Genomic DNA, 25,679 nt, shown 5'->3' with positions numbered 1-25,679 from the left:
AAGTCAGATGACAATACAACAACAGCCAAAAGAAAACTACGGATCAATATCTCTGATGAACACAGATGCAAAAATCTTCAATGAAATACTAGCAAACCAAATCCAACAAAATATCAAAAATATAATATACCATGACCAAGTGGTACTTATAACAGAAATGCAAGGATAGTTCAGCATATGAAAATCAATAAACATGATATCAACATCAACAGAATGAAGGACAAAAATCATGTGATCATCCCAATAGATGCAGAAAAAGCGTTTCATAATAGTCAACATTGCTTCATGATTAAAAAAAAAAAAAAAACAACAACCTTTCAACAAGCTAGACATAGAAGAAACATACCTCAACATAACAAAGGCTATATATGACAAATATGCAGCTATCATCATACTGAATAGGGAAAAGCTGAAAACTTTTCCTCTAAGAATTGGAACAAGATAAGGATGCCCACTTTTACTGCTCTTATTCAATATAGTACTGGAAGTCCTAGCCAGAGCAGTCCTGCAATAGAAAGAAAGAAAAGGCATCCAAATTGGAAAAGAGGAAACCAAATGATCTCTCTTTGCAGAAAAGCGTGATCTTATATATGAAAATCACAAAAAACTCCATCAAAAAAACTCTTAGAACTAATAAACAAATTCAGTAAAGTTGCAGAATATAAAATCAACATACGAATATCGGTTGCATTTCTGTGCACCAACAATGGAATGGCCAAAAGAGAAATCAATCAGGCAATAACATTTACAGTGACTACAAAGCATAAAATAAAATATCTAGGAATAAATTTAACCAAAATGGTGAAAGACCTTTAGAAGGAAGACTACAAAACACAGATATAAGAAACTGAAGAGGACACAAACAAATGGAAAGATATTTCATCCGTGCTCATGGACTGGAAGGATTAATATCACCAAAATGGCCATGCTGCCCAATGCAGTACAGACTCGATGCAATCCCTAAATCACCAATGTCACTTTTCACAGAAACAGAAAAAATAATTTTAAAGTTCATATGGAACAAAAAATGAGCCAGAATAGCCAAAGTAATCCCGTGGGGGAAAAAAAAAATCTGGAGTTATCACATTACCTGACATCAAAATATATTACAAGACCAGGCATGGTGACTCACGCCTGTAATCCCAGCACTTTGGGAGGCCAAGGCGAGAGGATGGCTTGTGTCCAAGAGTTTCAGACTAACCTGCACAACATAGCAAGACACCATCTACACAAAATATTAAAAATTAGCCAGTTACTATGGAATGTGCCTGGAGTCCTAGCTACTTGGGAGGCTGAGGTGGGAGGATCACTTGAGCCCAGATGGTCAAGGCTGCAGTGAGCTATGATCATGCCACTGCACTCTTTGATATAGATCAAGGCTATCATAACTGAAATGGCATGGTATTAGTATAAAAATAGACACATAAACATAAAGCATGGAACAGAATAGAGAATCCAGAAATAAATTCATGTAATTACAGCCAACTGATCTTTGACAATGCTGTCAAGAACATACACTGGGAACAGGGCACCCTCTTCAATAAATGATACTGGGAAAACTGAATAACCATATGCAGAAGAGTGAAACTAGACCCCTATCTCTCGTCATATACAAAAATGAACTCAAGATGGATTAAAGCCTTAAATGTAAGATCCAAAGCTATAAAACTACTAGAATAAAACATAGGGAGAAGTCTTCATTACATTGGTCTAGGCAAACATTTTATGACTAAGACTTTGAAAGCACAGGCAACAAAAACAAAAAAAGACAAATGGACTATATTAAATTAAAAAGCTTCTACACAGCAAAAGAAACCACCAACAGAGTGAAGAGACATTCTCTTAAATGGGAGAAAATATTTGCAAACTACTCATTTAACAGATGACTCAAACAATCCAACAGTAAAACAAACACAAATTCATTAAAAATGGGCAAAGGACATCAGTAGACATTTATTAAAGGAAGACGTACAAATAGCCAACAAGTATGTGTTCAACATCACTAATCATCAGGGAAATGTAGAGCAAAAACACAAGATACCATCTTACACCAGTGAGAATGGCTATTATGAGAAGACAAAAAATAACACATGTTGACGAAGATGTGGAGAAAAGCGAACTCTTATATACTGTTGGTGGAAATGTAAATTAGTACAGCCATTATGGAAAACAGTATAGAGATTTCTCAAAAAATTAAAAATATGAGCCAGCAATTCAACTACTGGATATTTCTTCAAAGATTGTGGAGAACAGGAAATGCTATACACTATTGGTGGGGATGTTAATTAGTTCAGCCACTGTGGAAAGTGGTTTGGAGATTTCTCAAAGAACTTGAGACAGAATTACCATTTGACCCATTGATCCCATTATTGGGTGTATTATATGCAAAGGAATATAAATCATTCTACCAAAAAGACACATGCATGTGTATGTTCATCACATCACTATTCACAGTAATAAAGATATGGAATCAACCTAGATGCCCATCAGTGGTGGATTGGATAAAGAAAATGTGGTTCCATGTAACACCGTGGAATACTACACAGCCATAAAAAAGAACAAAATCATGTTCTTTGCAGCAATATGGATGCAGCTTAAGGCCATTATCCTAAGCAAATTAACACAGGAACAGAAAACCAAATGCTGCATATTTTCACTTATAAGTGGGAGCTAAACATTGTGTACACATGGATACAAAGAAGGGAACGATAGATGGTGGGGCCTACTTGAAGGTGGAGGTTGGGAGGAGGGTGAGGGTTCAAAAACAACCTATCAGGTACTATGCTCACTACCTGGGCAATGAAATCATTTGTACACCAAACCCCAGTGACATACACTTTACCTGGGCAACAAATATATACATGTACACGTACCATTAAACCTAAAATAAAAATGGAAAAAGAAAAAAATTAGTAGCATTTCTAAACACTAATAGTTAATGATCTAAAAAAGAAATTAAGAAAACAATTCTATTTATACCAGCTTAAAAAATAAGATACCTAGGAATAAATTTAACCAAGGAAGTGAAAGATTTCTACACTGAAAATTATGAAACATCGATAAAAGAAATTGAAGAAACAGCAAATAAATGGAAAGATATTCCATGTTCATGGATTGGAAGAATTAATATTGTTTAAATGATCATACTACCCAAAGCATTACACAGAGTTAATGCAATCACTATCAAAATACCGAAAATGTTCTTCACAAAAAGAGAAGAAAAATCTTAAAATTCATATGGAACTACAAAGTCCCCAAATAGCCAAAACAATCCTGAGCAAAAATGACAAAGCTAAAGGCACCTGACTTTAAATTATACTACAAAGCTATAGTAACCCAAACAGCATGATACTGGCATAAAAAAATAGACATGTAGACCAATGGAACAGAACAGAGGCCTGTAAATAAATGTATACACCCATAGCCAACTGATTTTTGACAAAAGTGCCAAGAGCACACACTGGGAAAAAGATAGCCTTTTCAATAAATGGCTTTTAGTCAAATTAAAAGAAGTAGATAAAATGAAGAGAGATCTCAAAGAAACTAACATTACACCTCACAAAACTAGGAAAGAAGAACAAAATAAGCCCAAAGTATGCTGAAGAAAGAAAATAATAAAGATCAAAGCAGAAATAAATGAAATAGAGACTAGAAAAACAATATAAAAATCAATGAAACTAAAAGTTGTTTTTTGAAAAGATAAAAGCAACAAACCTTTAGCTAAACTAAGAAAAAATAGAGAAGACTCAAATAAATAAAATCAGAAATGAAAGAGAAGATGTTACAACTGATATGACAAATGCAAAGGATCATAAGAGACTACTGTGAACATTTATATGGCAATGAACTGGATAACCTAGAAGAAACTGATAAATTTCTAGAAACATACAACCTACCAAGACTTAATCATAAAAACAATAGAAAATCTGAACAGACCAATAATGATGATATTGAATAAGTAATAAAAAGCCTACCATCCAAAAAACCCCGACCTGGTGCCCTTACTGCTTAATTCTACCTGCCATTTAAAAAAGAACTAACATCAATTCTTCTCAAATTCTTCCAAAAAATTGAAGAGGTGGAAGGACTTTCACATGACTTTTTTTTTTTTTTAGTTTGTTTTTTTTAAGTTTTTTTGTTGTTGTTGTTTGTTTGTTTTAAAGACAGAGTTTTGCTCTTGTTGCCCAGGCTGGAGTGCAATGGCACTATCTCAGCTCACCACAACCACCACCTCCTGGGTTCAAGCGATTCTCCTGCCTCAGCCTCCTGAGTAGCTGGAATTACAGGCATGCACCACCACGCCTGGCTAATTTTGTATTTTTAGTAGAGAGGGTGTTTCTCCATGTTGGTTGGGTTGGTCTTGAACTCCCAACCTCAGGTGATCTGCCTGCCTCGGCCTCCCAAAGCGCTGGGATTACAAGCATGAGCCACCATGCCTGACCCTTTCACACTATTTTTATAAGGCCAGCATTACACTGATACAAAATCAGACAAGAACATTATGAGAAAATAAAATTACAGGCCAAAATCCTTAATGAACATAGATACAAAAATCCTTAATTAAATATTAGCAAACAGAATTCAACAACATATTAAAAGGATCATCCACCATGATCCAGTGAGATTTATCCCCTGGGATGCAAGAATGGTTGAACATATACAAATCAATAAATGTGATACCTCACATTAATAGAATGAAGGACAAAACCGTATGATCATCTCATTAGATGCAGAAAAAGCATTTGACAAAATTCAGCATCCTTTTATGATAAAAACTCTCACCAATATAGTATAGAAAGAATATACCTCAACTCAGTAAAGGCCATATATAAGAAGACAAGGATGCCCACTCCCACCACTTGTATTCAGCATAGTACTAGAAGTCCTTGCGAGAGCAATTATGCAAGAAAAAGAAATAAACGGCATCCAAACAAGAGAGAAAGAAGTGAAATTGCCACTGTTTGCTGACATGATCTTACATATAGAAAACCCTACAGTCTTCACCAATAAACTCTTAGAACTAATAGCCAAATACAGTAAAGTTTCAGGGTACAAAATCAACATACAAAAAACAGTAGTATTTCTACATACTAACAACAAATTGTCCAAAAAGGAAATCTAGAGAACAATCTTATTTACAATAGCTACACACACAAAAAAAAGTAGGAATAAATTTAACCAAGTTGATAAAAGACCTGTACACTGAAGACTAGGAAACACTGATGAAATAAAGAAAACACAAATAAATGGAAAGATAACCCAAGTTTATGATTCAGAAGAATTAATATTGTTAAAATACCCACACTACCCAAAGTGATCTACAGATTCAATGCAATCTCTATCAAAATTCCAGTAGCATGTTTCATAGAAATAGAAACAACAATTTAAAAATTCTTATGGAACCACACACACACACACAAAAGCCCAGCAGGCAGTGTGATTAGGAGCCAAAAGAACAAAGCTAGAGACATTACACTACCTGATTTCAAACTATACTATGAAGCTATGGTAATTAAAATAGCATAGTGCTGGCAAAAATAAATAAACACATTGACCAATGAATCCAAACGAAGAGCCCAGAAACCAACACACACATGTATGTGTGGTCAATTAATTTTCAGCAAAGGTGACGAGAATACACAATAGAAAAAGGATAGTCTGTTAATAAATGGTGTTGGGAAAACTGGACATCCGCATGCAGAAGAATGAAATTGGACCCTTATCTCACACGATGTACAAAAATCAACTCAAAATGGATTAAAGACTTAAAAATAAGAATAGAAATTGTAAAACTACTAGAAAAAAAAAGGGGAAAAACTTTATTACATGTATCTGGGCAATGATTTTTTTGATTTGACCCCAAAAGCACAGGCAACAAAAGCAAAAATAGACAAATGGGATTACATCAAACTAAAAATTTCTGCACAGCAAAGGAAATAATTTACAGTGTGCAGAGATAACCTACAGATTGGGAGAAAATATTTGAAAGCCATGTGTCTGAAAAGATATTAATATCCAAAATATAAAAGGAGCTCAAACAATTTGATATCAAGAAAACAAAAAATCCAATTAAAAAATGGGCAAGGGACCTCAATAGACATTTCTCAAAAGAAGACATACAAATGGCCAGCAGACATGAAAAAATGCTCAATGTTGCTAATCATTAGGGAAATGCAAATTAAAACCATAGTGTTATTATCTCACATCTGTCAGAATAGCTATTATCAAGAAGATGAAAAATAACAAGTGTTGAAGATGTGGAAAAAAGGGAACACTTAACAAGGTGTTATTGGGATTGTAAATTAGTATGGCCATTATGGAAAATTGTATGGAGGTTGCTCAAAAAACTAAAAATAGAAATGCCATATGATCCAGCAATCCCACTTCTGGGTACTTGCCCAAAATATTTGAAATCAGTGTGTTGATATGTCTGTATTCCCATGTTCAATTCAGCACTATTAACAATATCTAAGTTATGAAATCAACTTAAGTGTCCATCAGTTGATAAATGGATAAAGAAAATGTGGTATATACATATAATGGAATACTATTCAGCCTTTGAAAAGAAGAAAATTCTGGCATTTGTGACAACATGGATGGAACTGGAGAGCATTATGCTACATAAAATAAACCAGGCACAGGAAGACAAATACCACATGTTCTCACTTATATGTGGGATCTGAAATAATCAAACTCATAGAAAAAGAGAGTAAAATGGTGGTTAAAGAGGCCAGGGGATGGGGGGTATAGGGAGATGATGGTCAAAGGGTACAAAATCTCAATTAGGCAGGGGAAATATGGGGTTTTCTTAGATCTATTGCACAGAGTAGTAAATATGTTAATAACAGAGTATTAGACATTTCAAAATTGCTAAGAATAAATTTCAAATATTCTCATTGAAAAAACTTTTAGGCTGGGCGCGGTGGCTCATGCCTGTAATCTCAGCACTTTGGGAGGCCGAGGCGGGTGGATCACCTGAGGTCACCAGTTCAAGACCAGCCTGGCCAACATGGTGAAAACCCATCTCTACAAAAATACAAAAATTAGTCGGACGTGATGGCGGGTGCCTGTAATCCCAGCTACTCGGGAGGCTGAGGTGGGAGAATCGCTTGAGCCCAGGAGGCAAAGGTTGCAGTGAGCCAATATTGCACCATTGCACTCCAGCCTGAGGGACAGAGCCAGAGACTCCATCTCAAAAAAAAGAAAAAAAAGAAAAAACTTTTAAGTATCTCAGGTGATGGTTATGTTAACTAGTTTGGCTTAATTATTCCACATTGTATTCATAAATCATAACATCACTTTTTACCCCATAAATATATACAATTATAAGTTACCAATTTACAAGTAAAAAGAGAAATCCTGGTGGAGAGGCAGCACTCTTAGCTGAGCCGTAAACTTTTATGTATTTATTCATTTATTTATAAACTTTATTTTTTGGAGTAGTTTTGGGTTTACAGCAACATTGAGGGGAAAGTATAAAAGATTTCCCATATACTTACTGCCTCCTCACACACAGCTTCCCCCATTATCAATATCCCTCCCCAAAAGTGGTAACATTTGTTATAATCAATGAACCTGTATTGACACATCATTATCACCCAAAGTCCATAGCTGGTATTAGAGTTCACTCTTGGTGTTGTACATTCAATGAGTTTGGACAAATGTGTAATAACATGTATCCACCATTCTAGTGTCATACAGAATAGTTTCACTACCCTAAAAATCTGCTGCACTCTGCCTATTCATCCCACCTCCTACCCCTAACCTCGGGTAAACAGTGATCTCTTTACTGTCTCCATAGTTTGACCTTTTTCAGAATGTCATATAGTTGGAATGATACCCTATGTAGCCTTTTTAAATTGGCTTCCTTCACTTAGTAAAATGCTGTTAAGGTTCCTCCATGTCTTTTCATGCTTAATAGCTTGATAGCTCATATGGACTCATTTTAACACTCATCGTAAACACTGCCAACATCTCTTCCTGGAATGGAGGCTAGAGAGAATTTGGGTTCTAAAATTATCCTGGGTGCTAATGCAGCCCATAGTTTCCCAAGCAAGCTATAGACAAGATTGTGCTATTAGAGAGCAATCTGTGGTCATGCTGGCTCCATTCAAAGCAATGGTTATAGAAAAGGGTCCCCTCACCCTTTCTGGATAGATGCCAGGATAATGCTTCAGGAAGTGAGGGCCCCAGGCTGAGTATGGTAGCTCATGCCTGTAATCCCAGCACTTTGGGAGTCCAACACAGGAGGATTGCTTGAGTCCAGGAGTACTTCGAAACCAGCCTGGACAACATAGCAAGACCCCATCCCTACAAAAAATTAAAAAATTAGGTGGGCATGGTGGCACATGCCTGTGTTCCCAACTACTTGGGAGGCTGAGGTGGGAAGATCACTTGAGCCTGGGAGGTTGAGGCTGCAGTGAGCTGTGACCATGCCACCACACTCACTCTGGGCAACTGAGTGAGACCCTGACTCAAAAAAAAAAAAGATTTAAAATTGTTTAAAAATAAAAAAGTGAGAACCTCACTTCCTGTGGGAGGGTGGAGGGTAGGATCAGATCAGGGTAACAGCTCAGCTCTGGACTTCTTTTTACTAATGATTGTGGCCTTCTTCTGGGGTCCCACAGGGAGCTCAAAGAGGCCCATGAAGCAGAACTCAGTGAGTTGGAGAACAACTACAAAACAGCCTTGAAGGCGGAGAAGTTGGCTGCCCAAGAGAAGCTAGGTACTGCTGGGACCTGGGAGAATTATACTGGATGAAGGTCCAGGCAATGGCATTTCTAATAAGCTTCTAGGGTGATTTCTGGGGCACACAAAGGTTTTACCACCTTGGTGATGAATTTGGGGTGGGGAAAGTGTGCAGAAGAGCTCACGTTTGAATTTCAAAATGTGCATATCAGAAGACTAAAAATGACCCTGTTGTTTTCCTTTTATCCAGAGGAGATGGGAAAAGAATACAAGTATTTGAAGAATATGTTTCGTACGTATCAGGTGAGATACAGAGCTCCCTGTTGGATTACAAGAGAAGCAAGGCTCATTCCTGGCTAACACTGGAATAAATCTAGAGCTCTTGTCCAGAAAATAATGTCCTGAGATTCCCAGCATCCTTGGACCTAAGTGGCACTAGCTACACCCAGGGGGAGGATGAACCCGATGGCTTCCATGCATGACAAGTCAGGCACCCAAATCCTGAAGAGCACTACTGAAAAATACGTTTGTGATTACAAAAGTAACAGCTTCTCATTTTTTTAATGGAACTGCAAAAACCAACAATAACAACAAAAAGAAATATTACCATCCAAAGACAAACCCTGCTAATATTTGTACTTTGTTGGAACTGCAGTTGAGATCATATTGTATATTGTATAACATCTATATATATTTTTATGTCTTCTTTATCAAGCATATAAGAAACTTTTCCCTCCTTTATAATGACTTGATATTATCATAATGAAATTGCCATTGGGTTCTAAAATTTTACTGTTCACCTATTATTGGGCATTTGAGTTGTTTCCAATTGCTTGCTGTAACAGATAATACCACTTTGAATATCTTTGATTTTAGAAGTAGAGTGCTTGGTCAAAAGGAATGAACTTAAAAAAAAAAAAAAAGTCAACTTTTATTTTAGATTCAGGGGATACATGTACAAGTTATTGTGTGATGCTGAGGTTTGGGATATGAATGATCTCATTACCCAGGTAGTGAGCATAGTACCCAATAGTTATTCAACCCTTCCCTCTCTTGTTATATCCCAATAGCTCCCAGTGTCTACGAGAACACGTGGCATTTGGTTTTCTGTTCCTGTGTTAATTGGCTTAGGATAATAGCCTCTAGGGCCATCCATGTTTCTATGAAGGACATGATTTTGTTCTTTTTTATGGCTGCATAGTATTCCATGGTGTATGTACCACATTTTGTTTAGCCAGTCCACTGTCGGTGGGCACCTAGGTTGATTCTATGTCTTTGCTATTGTGAATTGTCTGTGATGAACATACAAGTGAAGGTGTCTTTTTGGTAGCAAAATTTATTTTCTTTTGGATATATACCCAGTAATGGGATTGCTGGGTCAAATGGTAGTTCTGTTTTAAGTTCTTTGAGAATCTCAAAGCTGTTTTCCACCGTGACTGAAATAATTTACATTCCTATCAATGGTGTATAAGCATTCCCTTTTTCCTCCAACCTCACCCGCATCTGTTGTTTTTTGACTTTTTAAATAACAACCATTCTAATGTGTGTGGGCTGGTATCTCATTGTGGTTTTTGATTTGCACTTCTCTGATGATTAGTGACATGAAGCATTTTTTAAGTTTTCTGATCACTTGCATGTCCTTTTGTTTTTTACACACTATAAAATTCTATTTATGACAAGAAATATGTACATGATTAGAAAAGTTAAAAATTTGGGGACAAAAAGCAGATTAGTATTTACCATGGGCTGGACTGGGATTGGGGGAGGGGTTGACTACAAAGAAATGGAAGGGGATTACTGGAGATGATGTAGTGGTAGTTACATAACTATCCATTTGTCAAACACATTAAATGTATACTGAACAAGGGCACATCTTAATTAAAATGACATTAAAAAAAGAAATGGAAAAGAAGAAATTCCATTTAGAATATTGCAAAACTGTAGATTTAGTTCTAGAATTCTGGATTTCTATAATTTATTTCAAAATATAAGTTTTCAGCCTATTTTTAACTTATCAAATCTTTATTCAGAAATTCAAAGTTTATATTTCAAAACAGCTCATTTAAATTTGACCACAGGCCAAGCACTGTGGCTCACACCTGTAATCGCAGCACTTTGGGAGGCTGAGGCAGGCAGATCACCTGAGGTCAGGAGTTTGAGACCAGCCTGGCCAACATGGCAAAACCCTGTCTCTACTAAAAATACAAAAATTAGTCGGGCATGGTAGCACACACCTGTAATCCCAGCTACTCAGGAAAATGGGGCCAGAGAATCGCTTGAACCTGGGAGGCAGCGGTTACAGTGAGCCGAGATCGTGCCACTGCACTCCAGCCTGGGCAATAGAGCAAGACTCTATCTCAAAAAATATATACAAATAAATAAAATAAAAAAGAAAGAAATTTGACCCTAAAGCTAACACATGTAAAAATTATATAAAAGAAAAGAAAATTGTTCCAACTTTTTTTTACTTTGGGGTTTAAAAAAAAGGTTTTTTTCAATAGCTGTGGGGGTACAAATGGGTTTTTTGTTACCTGGATGAATTATATAGTGGTGATTCCTGAGACTTTAGTGCACCTATCACCTGAGTAGTGTACATTGTACCTAATGTGTAGGGTTTTTTTATCACAAGCCGCTCTCCCACCTCCCCCTTCTGAGTCTCTAAAATTAATTAATGAATATGCCTTTGCATAGTCATGGCTTAACTCCCACTTATAAGTGACATCATACAGTTTTTTGTTTTCCACTCCTGTGTTACTTCGCTTAGAATAATGGCCTCCAGCTCCATCCAGGTTGCTGCAAAAGACATTTCATTCCTTTTAATGACTGAGTAGCAGTCTATGATGTGTATATGCCGCGTTTTCTTTAACCACTCATTAGTCAATGGGCACTTAGGTTGGTTCCATATCTTTCAACTGTGAATTGTGCTGCTATAAACATACATGTGCAAGTGTCTTTTTCATGTAATGACTCATTTTCCTTTCGATAGAGATCCAGTAGTGGGATTGCTGGATTGAATGTTAAATCTACTTTCAGCTCTTTAAGAAATCTCCATACTGTTTTCCATAAAAGTTGTACTAATTTACATTCCCACCACCAGTATATAAGTGTTCCCTTTTCCCCACATCCACACCAAAATACATTTCTTTTTTACTTTGTAATAATGACCATTCTTGCAGAAATAAGGTGGTATCTCATTGTGGCTTTAATTTGCATTTCCCTGACAATTAGTGGTGTTGAGCACTTTTTCATGTTTGTTGGCCATTTGTATATCTTCTTTTGAGAAATATCTATTCATGTCATTTGCCCAATTTTTAATGGGATTATTTGTTTTTTTCTTGCTGATTTGTTTGAATTCCTTGTAGATTTTGATAACTAGTCCTTTGTCAGATGCATAGTTTGCAAATATTTTCTCCCATTCTGTGGGTTGTTTGTTTATTATTTCTTTTGCTATACAGAAGCTTTTTAGTTTAATTAGGTTCTATTTATTTATTTTTGGTTTTGTTGCATTTGCTTTTGGGGTCTTAGTCATGAATTATCTGCCTAAGCCAATGACTAGAAGAGTTTTTCTAATGTCTTCTAGAATTTTTATAGTTTCAGGTCTTATATTTAAGTCTTTGATTCATCTTGAGTTGATTTTTCTATAAGGCGAGAAATATGGATCCAGTTTCATTTTTCCACATGTGGCTTGCCCATTCTCCCAGCACTACTTATTTAAAAAAGTATCATTCCCCAATTTATGTTTTTGTTTACTTTGTCAAAGATAAAGTGGCTGTACATATTTGGCTTTATTTCTGGGTTCTCTATTTTGTTTCCTTGGCCTATGTACCTACTTTCATACCAGTACCATGCTGTTTTGGTAACTATAGCCTTGTAGTATAATCTGAAGTCTGATAATGTGATGCCTCCAGATTTGTTCTTTTTGCTTAGTATTGCTTTGGCTATTCTGGCTCTTTTTTGACTCCATATGAATTTTAGAATTTGTTTTTCTAATTCTGTGAAAAATGATGTTGGTATTTTGATGGGAATTGCATTGGATCTGTAATGCAAGATTACTTTGGACAGTATGGTCATTTTCACAATATTGATTCTTCCAATCCATGAGCATGGAATGTATTTCCATTTGTTTGTATAATCTATTACTTCTTTCAGCTGTGTTTTATAGTTCTCCTTGTAGAGATCTTTCACCTCTTTGGTTAAGTACATTCCTAAGTATTTTATTTTTCTTTGTAGCTGTTGTAAAAGGGTATCAGTTCCTTACTTGATTCTCAGCTTGGTCATTGTTAATGTATAGCAGTGCTACCAATATGTGTACACTGATTTTGTAAGCTGAGACTTTACTGAATTCGTTTATCAAATCTTAGAGTCTTTGGAGGAGTCTTTAGGATTTTCTAGGTATACAATTATATAATCTTCAAACAGCAATAGTTTGACTTCCTGTTTTCCAATTCGGATGCCCTTTTTCTTTCTCCTTTCTAATTGCGCTAGCTAGGACTTCCAGAACTATGTTGAATGAGAGTGGTGAAAGTGGACGTCTTGTCTTGTTCCAGTTCTCAAGGGCAATGCTTTCAACTTTTTACCATTCAGTATGATGTTGGCTGTGGCTTTGTCATATATGGCTTTTATTATTTTGAGGTAGGTTCCTTCTATGCCTAGTTTGTTGAGAGTTTTAATTATAAAGGATGCTGGATTTTATTAAATGCTTTTTCTGAATCTATTGAGATGATCATATGTTTTTTGTTTTCAGTTCTGTTTATGTATCACATTTATTGACTTGTGTATGTTAAACCATCCCTGTATCCCTGGGACAAAATCCTCTTGAATTTTCTTTTTGATGTGCTATTGGGTTTGGTTAGCTAGTATTTTCTTGAGAATTTTTGCATCTATGTTCAACATCAGTGAAATTGGTGTGTAGGTTTTTTTATTTGTTGTGTCCTTTCCTGGTTTGGGTATCAGGGTGATACTGGCTGCATAGAATGATTTAGGGAGGATTCCCTCTTTCTCAATCTTTTGGAATCGTTTCGGTAGGATTGGTACCAATTCTTTGAACATCTGGTGGAATTCAGCTGTGAATCCATCTAGTCCTGGGCTTTTTTGTTGTTGTTGCTGTTGGCAATTTTTAAATTACTGATTCAATCTCACTGCTTGTATTCATCTGTCCAGGGTTTCTGTTTCTTCCTGGTTTAATACAGGAGAGTTGTAACTTTCCAGGAATTAATCTATTTCCTGTAGATTTTCTAGTTTGTATGCAAAAAGGTGTTCATAGTAGCCTCAAGTGATCTTTTGTATTTCTGTGGTTCTGTGGGTGGATTCCAATTTCATTTCTAATTGTGCTTATTTAGATCTTCTCTCCCCTCTTTACTTGGTTAATGTTTTCTTCTTATCTTGGCTAATTTAGTCTATTTATTTTATTTTTTCAAAGAACCAGCTTTTTGTTTCATTGATCTTTGTATTTTTTGTTTGAATTTCAGTTAGTGCTGCTCTGATCTTTGTTATTTCTTTTCTTCTTCTATTTTAGGGCTTAGTTTTGTTTTTTGTTGTTTGTTTGTTTGTTTGTTTCTCGAGTTCCTTGCAGTGTGACAGTAAGTTGTCAATTTGTGCTCTTTCAGACTTTTTGATGCAGGCGTTTAGCACTATAAACTTTCCTAATACTGTTTTTGCTGTATCCCAGAGGTTTTTTCAGTTTTTAGTTTTGAGACAGAGCCTCACTCTGTCAACCATGCTGGAGTGCAGTGGCACCATCTTGGCTCACTGCAACCTCTGCCTCCCAGGTTCAAGTAATTTTAGTGCCTCAGCCTCCCAAGTAGCTGAGACTGAGACTACAGGCACATACTACCACATCCAGCTAATTTTTTTTATTTTTAGTAAGGATGGAGTTTCACCATGTTGGCCAGGCTGGTTTCAAACTCCTGGCCTCAAGTGATCCCCCTGTTTGGCCTCCCAAAGTGCTAGAATTACAGGTGTGAGCCACCGCACCCCACCTATCCCAAAGGTTTTGATAACTTGTGTCATTATCATTCAATTCAAAATTTTTTTAAATTTCCATCTTGATTTCATTGTTTACCCCAGATAACATTCAGGAACAGATTATTTTATTTCCATGTATCTGTATAGTTTTGAAGAATCCCTTTGAAGTTGATTTTTAATTTTATTCTACTATGGCCTGAGAAGATACTTCATATGATTTCAATTTTTAAAAATTTATTGAGACTTGTTTTGTGACCTATCATATGGCCTTAGAGACTGTTCTATGTGCTGATGAGAAGAATATATATTCTATAGTTCTTGGGTAGAATGTTCTGTAAATAGCTGTTATGTCCATTTGTTCTAGCATGTTATTTAAGTCCATTATTTCTCTGTTGACTTTCTGTCTCAAAGATTTGTCTAGTGCTGTCAGTGGTACATTAAAGTACCCCACCATTACTGTGTTGCAGTCTATCTCATTTCTTAGGTCTAATAGTAATTGTTTTATGAATCTGCAAGCTCCAGTGTTAGATGCATGTAAATTTAGGATTGTAATACCTTCTTGTTGGATTGATCCTTTTATCATTATATTGACTGACTTTGTTTTGTTTTACGGTTGTTGCTTTGAAGTTTGTTTTGTCTGATATAAGAATAGCTACTCCTGCTTGCTTTTGGTGTCCATTTGCATGGAATATCTTTTTCCACCCTTTTACCTTGAGTTTATTTGAATCCTTTCATGTTAGGTGAGTCTCTTGAAGACAGCAGATATTTGGATTGTGATTTTTGTTACCCATTTTGCCATTCTGTTTTTTTTTTTTTTGAGACAGAGTCTCACTCTGTTGCCCAGGCTGGAGTGCAGTGGCACCATCTCGGCTCACTGCAAACTCCACCTCCTGGGTTCACGCCATTCTCCTGCCTCAGCCTCCCAAGTAGCTGGGACTGCAGGTGCCTGCCACCGCGCCCAGCTAATTTTTTTGTATTTTAGTAGAGATGGGGTTTCACCGTGGTCTTGATCTCCTGACCTTGTGATCTGCCCACCTCGACTTTCCAAAATGCTGGGATTACAGGCGTGAGCCATGCCATACTGTATTTTTTAAGTGGAGCACTTAGGCCATTTACATTCAAAATTAATATTGAGATGTGAAGTACTGTTCTCTTCATCATGTTAATTGTTATGTATATGATTTTTCTTTTTTCATTCCTTTATTGTTTTATAGATTTTATGAGTTTTAAGCTTTCAAGAGGTTCTATTTTGGTGCATATTGGGCTTTTGTTTCAATGTTTAAAACTCCTTTTAGCCTGCCTACCTTCCTTTCCTTTCCTTTCCTTTCCTTCCCTCCCTCCCTCCCTCCCTCCTTTCTTTCTTTCTTTCTTTCTTTCTTTCTTTCTTTCTTTCTTTCTTTCTTTCTTTCTTTCTTTCATTCTTTCTTTCTTTCTTTCTTTCTTTCTCTCTCTCTCTTTCTTTTTCTTTTCTTTTCTTTTCTTTTCTTTTCTTTTCTTTTTTTTCTGACATGGCTCTGTTGCCCAGGCTGGAGTGCAATGGTGCAATCTTGGCTCACTGCAACCTCTGCCCCCTGGGTTAAAGAGATTTTCATGCCTCAGCCTCCCGAGTTTTTTTTTTTTTTTTTTTTTTTTTTTTTTTTTTTTTTTTTTGTATTTTTTAGTAGAGACAGGGTTTCGCCATGTGGCCAGCCTGGTAGCATTTCTCGTAGTGTTGGTTTGCTAGTGACAAATTCCCTCAGCATTTGTTTATCTGAAAATGATTTTATTTCTCCTTCAATTATAAAACCTAGTTTTACAGTATACAAAATTCTTGGCTGACAGTTTTTCTGTTTAAGGAGATTGAAGATAAGACCCCAATACCTTCTGGCTTGTAAGATTTCTGCTGAGAAGTCTGCTGTTGTTCTGATAGGTTTTCCTTTATAGCTTACCTGATGCTTTTGTCTTGCTGCTCTTAGAATTATTTCCTTCACGTTGACTTTAGATAGCCTGATGACTATATGCCTTAGTGAAGATCTTTTTGCAATTAATTTCCCAGGAGTTCTTTGAGCTTCTTGGATTTGGATTTCTAGATCTCTAGCCAGGCCAGAAAGGTTTTCCTCAATTATTCCCTCACAGAAGTTTTTCAGACTTATTATTTTCTCTTCTCCCTCTGGAACACCAATTATTCTTAGGTTTGGCTGTTTAACATAATCCCATATTTCTTGGAGACTTTGTTCATTTCTTTTGATTCTTTTTTCTTTATTTTTTTCTGATTGGGTTAATTTAAAAACCTTGTCTTCAAGCTCTGAAATTCTTTCTTCTACTTGTTCTAGTCTATTGTTAAAGCTTTCTACTGCATTTTGTAATTCCCTAAATGTGTCTTTCATTTCCAGAAATTCTTATTGATTTTTCTTGATAATAATATCTCTCTAGAAAAATTTTCATTCATATCCTGAACCACTTTTTAAATTTCTTTATAATAGTTTTCACCTTTCTCTGAAATCTCCTTGAGTAGCTTAATAATTGATCTTCTGAATTCTTTATCTGGTATTTTAAAGAGTTCATCTTGCTTTGGATCCATTGCTGGAGAGCTAGTGTTATCTTTTGGGGGTGTTATAGAACCTTGTTTTGTCATATTACCAGAGTTACCTTTCTGGTTCCTCCTCATTTGGGTAGATTATTTCTTCTAATTATCCTTGAATTTATGTTTGATTTGACTGTGTTTCTTTTTGTTTGTTTGTTTTTCAATTTCTTTTTTCCACTTAAGGATGTGACTTTAATGTTTATCATAGTAATGCCTAATTTGGTTCTTGGTGCTTTCGGGGGTGTAGACTCTGTAATATTTCCTTGGTTAGAGAGAGTTCTTACATGTGGCTTTCTCAGATGCTGGTTGTAGTAGCATTGTGCCTGGTATATTAGCAAGATCACTGTCTCCTATGGGGCTATAATGATAGAGGTGTCTTAAAGTTTATCTCATTCCCCCATGGCATGCACTTCATTTATTTATTTTTGTCCAGTTTTTTGTTTGTTTGTTTTTTGTTTTTGAGGCCAAGTCTCACTATGTCGCCCAGGCTGGAGTGCAATGGCATGATCTCACTGCAATCTCTGCCTCCTGGGTTCAAGCAATTCTTGTGCCTCAGCCTCCCGAGTAGCTGGGATTATAGGCACCCACCACCACACCCAGCTAATTTTTGTATTTTTAGTAGAGACAGGGTTTCACCATGTTGGCCAGGCTGGTCTCGAACCCTTGACCTCAAGTGATCCACCCGCCTCAGCCTCCCAAAGTGTTGGGATTACAGGCATGAGCCACTGCGCCCGAACTTTTCTCCAGTATTTGCTAGTTTGATGGTTCCAGCTTCAGGCCGGTATGGGAGGTGTCCCTGAGTAGGAATCAGCTGTGGCTAAAGCACCTGAGTAAATGCAATACCCAATGATGGGCAGAGGTCTCAGCCTTGACAGAGGTAGCTGGAGGAGTGAGTTGCACTGAGGTCTTACTGGGAGTGAGGATTGGAGCTGCCACAGCTCCCCTGCCAGGTTAGCAGGAAAGTTTTCCCTCTCAGAAACACTCCTGTTTCAGTGCTCAGCTTTTCCAATCAGGTAGGCACCTCTTTTCATCTGCAGGAATTTTGATGTTCCAAATAGAGAGAAATTGTGACTGTCTCTCATACAAGCCTGAACCTGGAGGGTGCCTCTCCTATGGGGATGCAGTCACCCTGATGTCTTCCAGAAAGGCTGTCTATAGTGGCACTCACACTGAGCTCCTATGGGAGAAGCCCCAACTGTGCCTGCAGTGGTAGACAATGGGTTGGGGGAATAGATCCCCTTCTCCAGAACCCTTCACACACACCAGGGTTGTCTGTCTGTTGGGTTAGAGCTGAAGACTTTTCCTGCTAAGCCCAGCTCAGCTGAAAAAAACTTCCCACCAGTAGAAAGATCTGGTTCTCAAGTCCTGCTATCTGGATTATTTTGTCCCACAGGGTGTTCTCTTGATGGGGTGCACTCCCTGTTCCCCTAGAATCAGGGGGATCCCACTCCTAAGGGAACAGGGTCTCTGGGTCTAGCTGCCCAGTGAAGGTACCACACTCTGAGCTGGTGCTAGGGAATATCTGCAAGGGATCCAGTGATGTAACCTTTCCTCAAGTCTCCCAACAGTGGGTAGCAGCACCAGCTCTAATGGGCGTGGCAGGGTAATAGACTCTGTGAGAGTCCTTGGTTATTGATAGCCTTAGTGTGTTGGCTTTCTCGAACACTGGTTTTAGTAGTAATGAACTGGTCCTGTGGACAAACTCAGGACCTCCTGGTTAGCCAGAGTGGTGCAGGCAGTGGTGATAGCTGAGATTACACAGCCATCTTCTTCCTGGGCACGTTGTTATTCTACCAGGAGATGCTATAATGGCTTGCAAAAGAGAACCAGCTGCAATAGTAGCAATAGGATTTTTGCTTGCTTTATGTTGTCCAGAGGGGTTACTCTGGTTTCTCAGGCAATGAGTGGGGCTATAAAGCTCCCAAGAGTTTCTGTCCTTTGTGTTAAACTACCAGGGCAGGTGACAGGGCAAAGCCAGATGAGGGTTGGTTCAGGTAGGTTTGCGCTCTGAGTCTCCCTGTGCAGGGCAAGCAGCAGCCCCTGTGGGTGTCAAGGGGCAGGAGTGGTTCTCAGGCCACTGGGTTGATGTTCCAAAAGGCAGTGTTGCTGCATTTGCCACACAGAAGAGTTTGTGGGGAGTGGGGAGAAGCAGGTGGCTGTGAGCCCCACACAGATCCCATGCACTTGGAAAGACAGATGCACTCCCATGGTGTTCCACTGGCAGCAGCAAGCTAAGTTCCAGTTAGCCTGCACTCAGAACTTGCAACTGTCCCTAGTCATATACATTCCCTGCAGAGATAGCAACCATAGCTTTCAGGCCAAGCCCCTCCCTGTCCACTGCAAAGCCAGGCACCTTGTTCTACACTGGCAGCTCTTGCACTCATGGCTGCAGCCCACTTTTCACTCTCCTCTACCCTGGCCCTGGCCAAGGGAGTTCATCCCCACCTAAGGTTATATCATGAACCCCAGTTGGAGACTTCTTTCAACCTGCAACCACTGCCCAAACTTTTTAGTTGTCCTCCACAGGGTTCCCTGTGAGGAACAGTAAGGAATGGCTTACCTCTGTCCGTGCTGGAATCTGGGAGTGCATGCAAGAATCTTCCTGCCACTGCTCCCACTTTTATATTCCACATCCCTCCCCAAGTCAGTTCCTGTGCTGAGTAGGGTTAGGGCCTTCTCCCATGGTCTGGACTTTCAGGGTCCCCAGTGGGAGTGTGTATTCCAGGAGTAATGCAGAGTGAGTCTTCCCTTTCACACTCTGGGAACTCACAGTCCTTCACCTGAATCACAGTGTAACCTGCAGCCTCCTGCTTCCTTCAAAGGGTCTGTAGATTCCTTTGGTTTTCCTATTCAGTTTCTGCATTGCTTCTTGAAAAAAGTTCAGTGTGAATCTCTACAACTATTTTGTTTTTCCAAGTGGGAGAAGTATGCTAGCAATGCCTCTAATCTGCCATTTTGGAAAAACACAAACAAACTTCTGTCTTCTTTTGAGAAGTGTCTGTTCATGTCTTTTGCCCACTTTTTAATGGGGTTGTTTTTTGCTTGTTCAAGTGTTTAAGTTACTTATAGATTCTGGATATTATACATTTGTCAGATGCATAGTTTGTGAATATTTTCTCCTTCTTTGTAGATTGCCTGTTTACTTTGTTGATGGTTTTGGTGTTTTTTTTTTTTTTTTTTTTTTTTTACTGTGCAGAAGCTCTTTAGTTTAATTAGGTCCCACTTGTCAGTTTTTGTTTTTGTTGCAGTTGCTTTGAGGACTTAGTCATAAATTCTTTCCCAAGGCCAATGTCCAGAATGGTGTTTCCTAGGTTTTCTTCTAGGATTCTTAGAGTTTGAGGTCTTACGTTTAAATCTTTAATCCATCTTGAGTTGATTTTTGTATATGGTGAAAGGTAGGGGTCCAGTTTTATTGTTCTGCATATGGCTAGTCAGCTATCCCAGCATGATTTTTGAATAGGGAACTCTTTCCCCACCACTTGTTTTTGTCTACTTTGTTGAAGATCAGATGGTTGTAGGTGTGCAACTTTATTTCTGAGTTTGCTATTCTATTCCATTGGTCTATGTATCTGTCTTTGTATCAGTACCAAGCTGTTTTGGTTACTGTAGCCTTATTTTTTTTTTTCAATTTTTTTTTAATTTCCATAGGTTATTGGGGAACAGGTGGTGTTTGGTTACATGAGTAAGTTCTTTAGTGGTGATTTGTGAGATTTTGGTGCACCCATCACCCGAGCAGTATACACTGCACTCAATTTGTAGTCGTTTAGCCCTCACCCCCTTCCCACTCTTTCCCCTGACTCCTCAAAATCCATTGTGTTATTCTTATGCCTTTGCATCCTCATAGCTTAGTTCTCACTTATGAGTGAGAACATACGATGTTTGGTTTTCCATTCCTGAGTCACTTCACTTAGAATAAGTCTCCAGTCTCATCCAAGTTGTGTTGAATGGCATTAATTCATCCCTTTTTTATAGCTGAGTAGTATTCCATTTTATATATATATATACACACACGCACACACACCACAGTTCTTTTATTCACTCATTGATCGATGGACATTTGGGTTGGTTCCACATTTTTGTTATTGTGAATTATGCTGCTATAAACATGCATGTGTAAGTATCTTTTTCATGTAATGACTTCTTTTCCTCTGGGTAGATACCCAGTAGTGGAATTGCTGGATCAAATGGTAGTTCTACTTTTAGTTCTTTAAGGAATCTCTGTGTTGCTTTCCATAGTACAACTACCATGTACACATCCATGCCAACATCTATTTTTTTTTTTATGGCCATTCTTGTAGGAGTAAGGTGGTATGTCATTGTGGTTTTGATTTGTATTTCCCTGATCATTAGTGATGTTGAGCACTTTTTCATATGTTTGTTGGCTAATTGTATATCTTCTTTTCAGAATTGTCTATTCATGTCCTTAGCCCACTTTTTGATGGGTTATTTGGTTTTTTTCTTGCTAATTTGTTTTAGTAGATTCTGGATATTAGTCCTTTGTCAGATGTATAGATTGTGAAGATTTTCTCCCACTCTGTGGGTTGTCTGTTTGCCCTGTTGACTGTTCCTTTTGCCATGCAAAAGCTCTTTAGTTTAATTAAGTCCCAGCCATTTATCTTTGCTTTTATTGTGTTTGCTTTTGGGTTCTTGGTCACAAAATCCTTGCCTAAGCCAATGTCTAGAAGGGTTTTTCTGATGTTATCTTCTAGAATTTTTATATTTTCAGGTCTTAGATTTAAGTCCTTGATCCATCTTGTATTGATTTTTGTGTAAGGTGAGAGATGAGAATCCAGTTTCATTCTTCTACATGTGGCTAGCCAATTATCCCAGCACCATTTGTTGAATAAGGTGTCCTTTCCCCACTTTATATTTTTGTTTGCTTAGTCAAAGATCAGTTGGCTGTAAGTATTTGGGTTTATTTCTGAGTTCACTATTCTATTCCATTGGTCTATGTGCTTTTATTTATAGTAGTACCATGCTGTGTTGGTGACTATGGCCATATAATATAGTTTGAAATCAGGTAATGTGATGTCTCCAGATTTGCTGGGTTTTTTGTTTTTTGATTTTTTGTTTGTTTGTTTTGTTTTGTTTTGCTTCGTCTTGCTTTGGCTATGTGGGCTCTTTTTTGGTTCCATATGAATTTTAGGATTTTTTTTTCTAGTTCTGTGAAAAACGATGGTGGTATTTTGATGGGAATTGCGTTAAATTTGTAGATTGCTTTTGGCAGTATGATCTTTTTCACAATATTGATTCTACCCATCAATGTGCAGGGGATGTGTTTCCATTTCTTTGTGTCATCTATGATTTCTTTCAGCAGTGTTTTATAGTTTTCCTTGTAGAGGTCTTGCACCTCCTTGGTTAGGTATATTCCTAAAAATTTTATTTTTCTGTTGCAGCAATTGTAAAAGGGGTTGAGTTCTTGATTTGATTTTCAACTTAGTCACTGTCAGTGTATAGCAGAGCTACTGATTTGTGCATATTAATTTTGTATCTGGAAACTTTACTGAATTCTTTTATCAGTTCTAGGAGCTTTTTGGAGGAATCTTTAGGGTTTTGTAGGTATACAATTATATCATCAGCAAACAGCAACAGTTTGACTTCCTCTTTACTGATTTGGGTGCCCTTTATTTCTCTTGTCTGATTGCTCTGGCTAGGAATTCCAGTACTATGTTGCAGAGGAGTGGTGAGAGTGGGCATCCTTGTCTTGTTCCAGTCCTCAGTGGGAATGCTTCCAACTTTTCCCCATTCAGTATGGTGTTGGCTGTGGGTTTGTCATAGATGGCTTTTATTACAAGGTATGGTCCTCGTGTGCCAATTTTGCTGAGAGTTTTAATCATAAAGCAATGCTAAATTTTGTCAAATGCTTTTTCTGTATCTATTGAAATGATCATGTGATTTTTCATTCTTTTTATGTTGTGTATCACATTTATTGACTTGAGTATATTAAGCTTAAACCCTGGTATGAAACCCACTTGATTGTGGTGGATTGTCTTTTTGATAGGTTGTTGGATTCAGTTAGCCAGTATTTTGTTAAGGATTTTTGCATCTATGTTCATCAAGGATATTGGTCTGTAGTTTTCTTTTTTGGTTATGTCTTTTCCTGGTTTTAGTATGATACTGGCTTCATAGAATGATTTAGGGAGGATTTCCTCTTTCTGTTTTGTGGAATAGTGTCAATGGGATTGGTACCAATCCTTCTTTGAATGTCTGGTGGAATTCTGCTTGAATCCATTTGGTTCTGTACTTTTTTTTTTGTTGGTAATTTTTTTATTATCATTCCAATCTCACTGCTTGTTATTGGTCTGTTCAGAGTATCTAATTCTTCCTGATTTAAGCTAGGAGAGTTGTATCTTTCCAGGAATTTATCCATCTCCTCTAGGTTTTCTAGTTTATGTGCATAAAGGTGTTCATAGTATCCTTGAATGATCTCTTGTACTTTGTGGTGTCAGTTGTAATATCTCCCTTTTCATTTCTAATTAAGCTTATGTGGATTTTTTTCTCTTCTTGGTTAATCTTGCTAATGATCTATCAATTTTATTTATCTTTTCAAAGAACCAGCTTTTTGTTTCATGTATCTTTTGTATTTTTTATTTGTTTGTTTGTTAGTTTGATTTCATTCAGTTCTGCTCTGATCTTGGTTATTTCCTTTCATCTGTTGGGTTTGTGTTTGGTTTGTTCCTGCTTCTCTATTCCTTGAGGTGTGACTTTAGGTTGTCTCTTTTTGCTCTTTCAGACTTTTTGATATAAGTGTTTAGGACTATTAGCTTTCCTCTTTGCACTGCCTTTGCTGTATCCCAGAGGTTTTGATAGGTTTTATGTCACTGTTGTCTTTCAGTTTGAAGAATTTTTTTTAATTTCCTTATTGGTTTCATTGTTGACCCAATACTCATTCAGGAGCAGGTTACTTAATTTCCATGTATTTGTATGGTTTTGAACGTTCCTTTTGAAGTTGATTGCCAGTTTTATTCCACTGTGGTCTGAGAGAGTGCTTGAAATAATTTCAATTTTAAATTTATTGAGGGTTGTTTTGTGGCCTATCATATGGTCTATCTTGGAGAAAGTTGCATGTGCTGTTGAACAGAATGTATATTCTGTGGTTGTTGGATAGAATGTTCTGTAAATATCTCTTAAGTCCATTTGTTCCAGGGTATATTTTGAATCCATTGTTCTTTGTTAACTTTGTCTTGTTGATCTGTCTAGTGCTGTCAGTGGAGTAATGAAGTCCCCCATTATTATTGTGTTGCTGTCTATCTCATTTTTTAGGTCTAGGAGTAATTGTTTTATAAATTTGGGAGCTCCAGTGTTAGGTGCATATATATTTAGGACTGTGATATTTTCCTGTTGGACAAAGCCTTTTACCATTATATAATGTCCCGCTTTGTCTTTTTTGACTGCTGTTGCTTTAAAGTTTGTTTTGTCTGACATAAGAATAACTACTCCTGCTCACTTTTGGTGTCCATTTGCATGGAATGTCTTTTTCCACCCCTTTACCTTAAGTTTATGTGAGTTCTTATGTGTTAGGTGAGTCTCCTGAAGGCAGCAGATAGTTGATTGGTGAATTCTTACCCATTCGACAATTCTGTAGCTTTGAAGTAGAGCATTTAGGCCATTTATATTCAATGTTAGTATTGAGACGTGAGGTATCATTCCATTCATTGTAATATTTGTTGCCTGTATACCTTGGTTTTCTGTGTGTATGGTTTTTTTAAATTTTGTTTTTGTGTTTGTTTTTTTTTTTTTTTTTTTTTGGTGTTTTTTGTTTGTTTGTTTGTTTTTATATTTTAGGTCCTATGAGATTTATGCTTTAAAGAGGTTCTGTTTTGGTGTGTTTCCAGGATTTGTTTCAAGATTTGGAGCTCCTTTTAGCAGTTTTTGTAGTGTTGCTTTGGTAGTGGCAAATTCTTTTAGCATTTGTTTGTCTGAAAAAGACTGTATCTTTCCTTCATTTATGAAGCTTAGTTTTGCTGGATACAAAATTCTTGGCTGGTAATTGTTTTGTTTAAGGAGATTGAAGATAGGGCCCCAATCGTTTCTTGCTTATAAGGTTTCTGTTGAGAAATCTGCTGTTAGTCTGATAGGTTTTCCTTTACAGGTTACCTGGTGCTTTTGCCTCACAGCTCTTAAGATTCTTTCCTTCATCTTAACTTTAGATAATCTGATGACAATGCGCCTAGGCTATGATCTTTTTGTGATGAATTTCCCAGGTGTTCTTTGAGCTTCTTGTATTTGGATATCTAGGTCTCTAACACGGGTGGGGTAGTTTCCCTCAATTATTGCCCAAATATGTTTCCAAACTTTTAGATTTCTCTTCTTCCTCAGGGACACCAATTATTTTTAGGTTTGTTCATTTAACATAATCCCAGACTTCTTGGAGGCTTTGTTCATGTTTTAGTATTCTTTTTTCTTTGCCTTTGTTGGATGGGGTTAATTCAAAAACCTTGTCTTCAGGCTCTGAATTTCTTTT

General features: G+C 37.2%; 1 protein-coding gene across 6 annotated transcripts in view; it reads left to right on the top strand.

The window, feature by feature from the left end:
- FLACC1 (flagellum associated containing coiled-coil domains 1) overlaps nucleotides 1-25,679 on the top strand; it is a 68,079-nt gene that overhangs the window by 22,361 nt on the left and 20,039 nt on the right. For all 6 annotated transcript variants that reach the window (XM_038001755.2, XM_038001753.2, XM_038001754.2 and 3 more), the window contains 2 exons: nucleotides 8,628-8,725; nucleotides 8,939-8,991. In XM_038001755.2, coding sequence (XP_037857683.2) covers nucleotides 8,628-8,725; nucleotides 8,939-8,991 — 151 coding nt within the window. The remainder of the gene's footprint in view (nucleotides 1-8,627; nucleotides 8,726-8,938; nucleotides 8,992-25,679) is intronic.

Source organism: Chlorocebus sabaeus, chromosome 10 (assembly GCF_047675955.1).
Source record: "Chlorocebus sabaeus isolate Y175 chromosome 10, mChlSab1.0.hap1, whole genome shotgun sequence".
NCBI classification, from domain to species: domain Eukaryota; kingdom Metazoa; phylum Chordata; class Mammalia; order Primates; family Cercopithecidae; genus Chlorocebus; species Chlorocebus sabaeus.
Note: the sequence above shows the minus strand (reverse complement) of the source record. Positions and strands in the feature narration are given on the sequence as shown.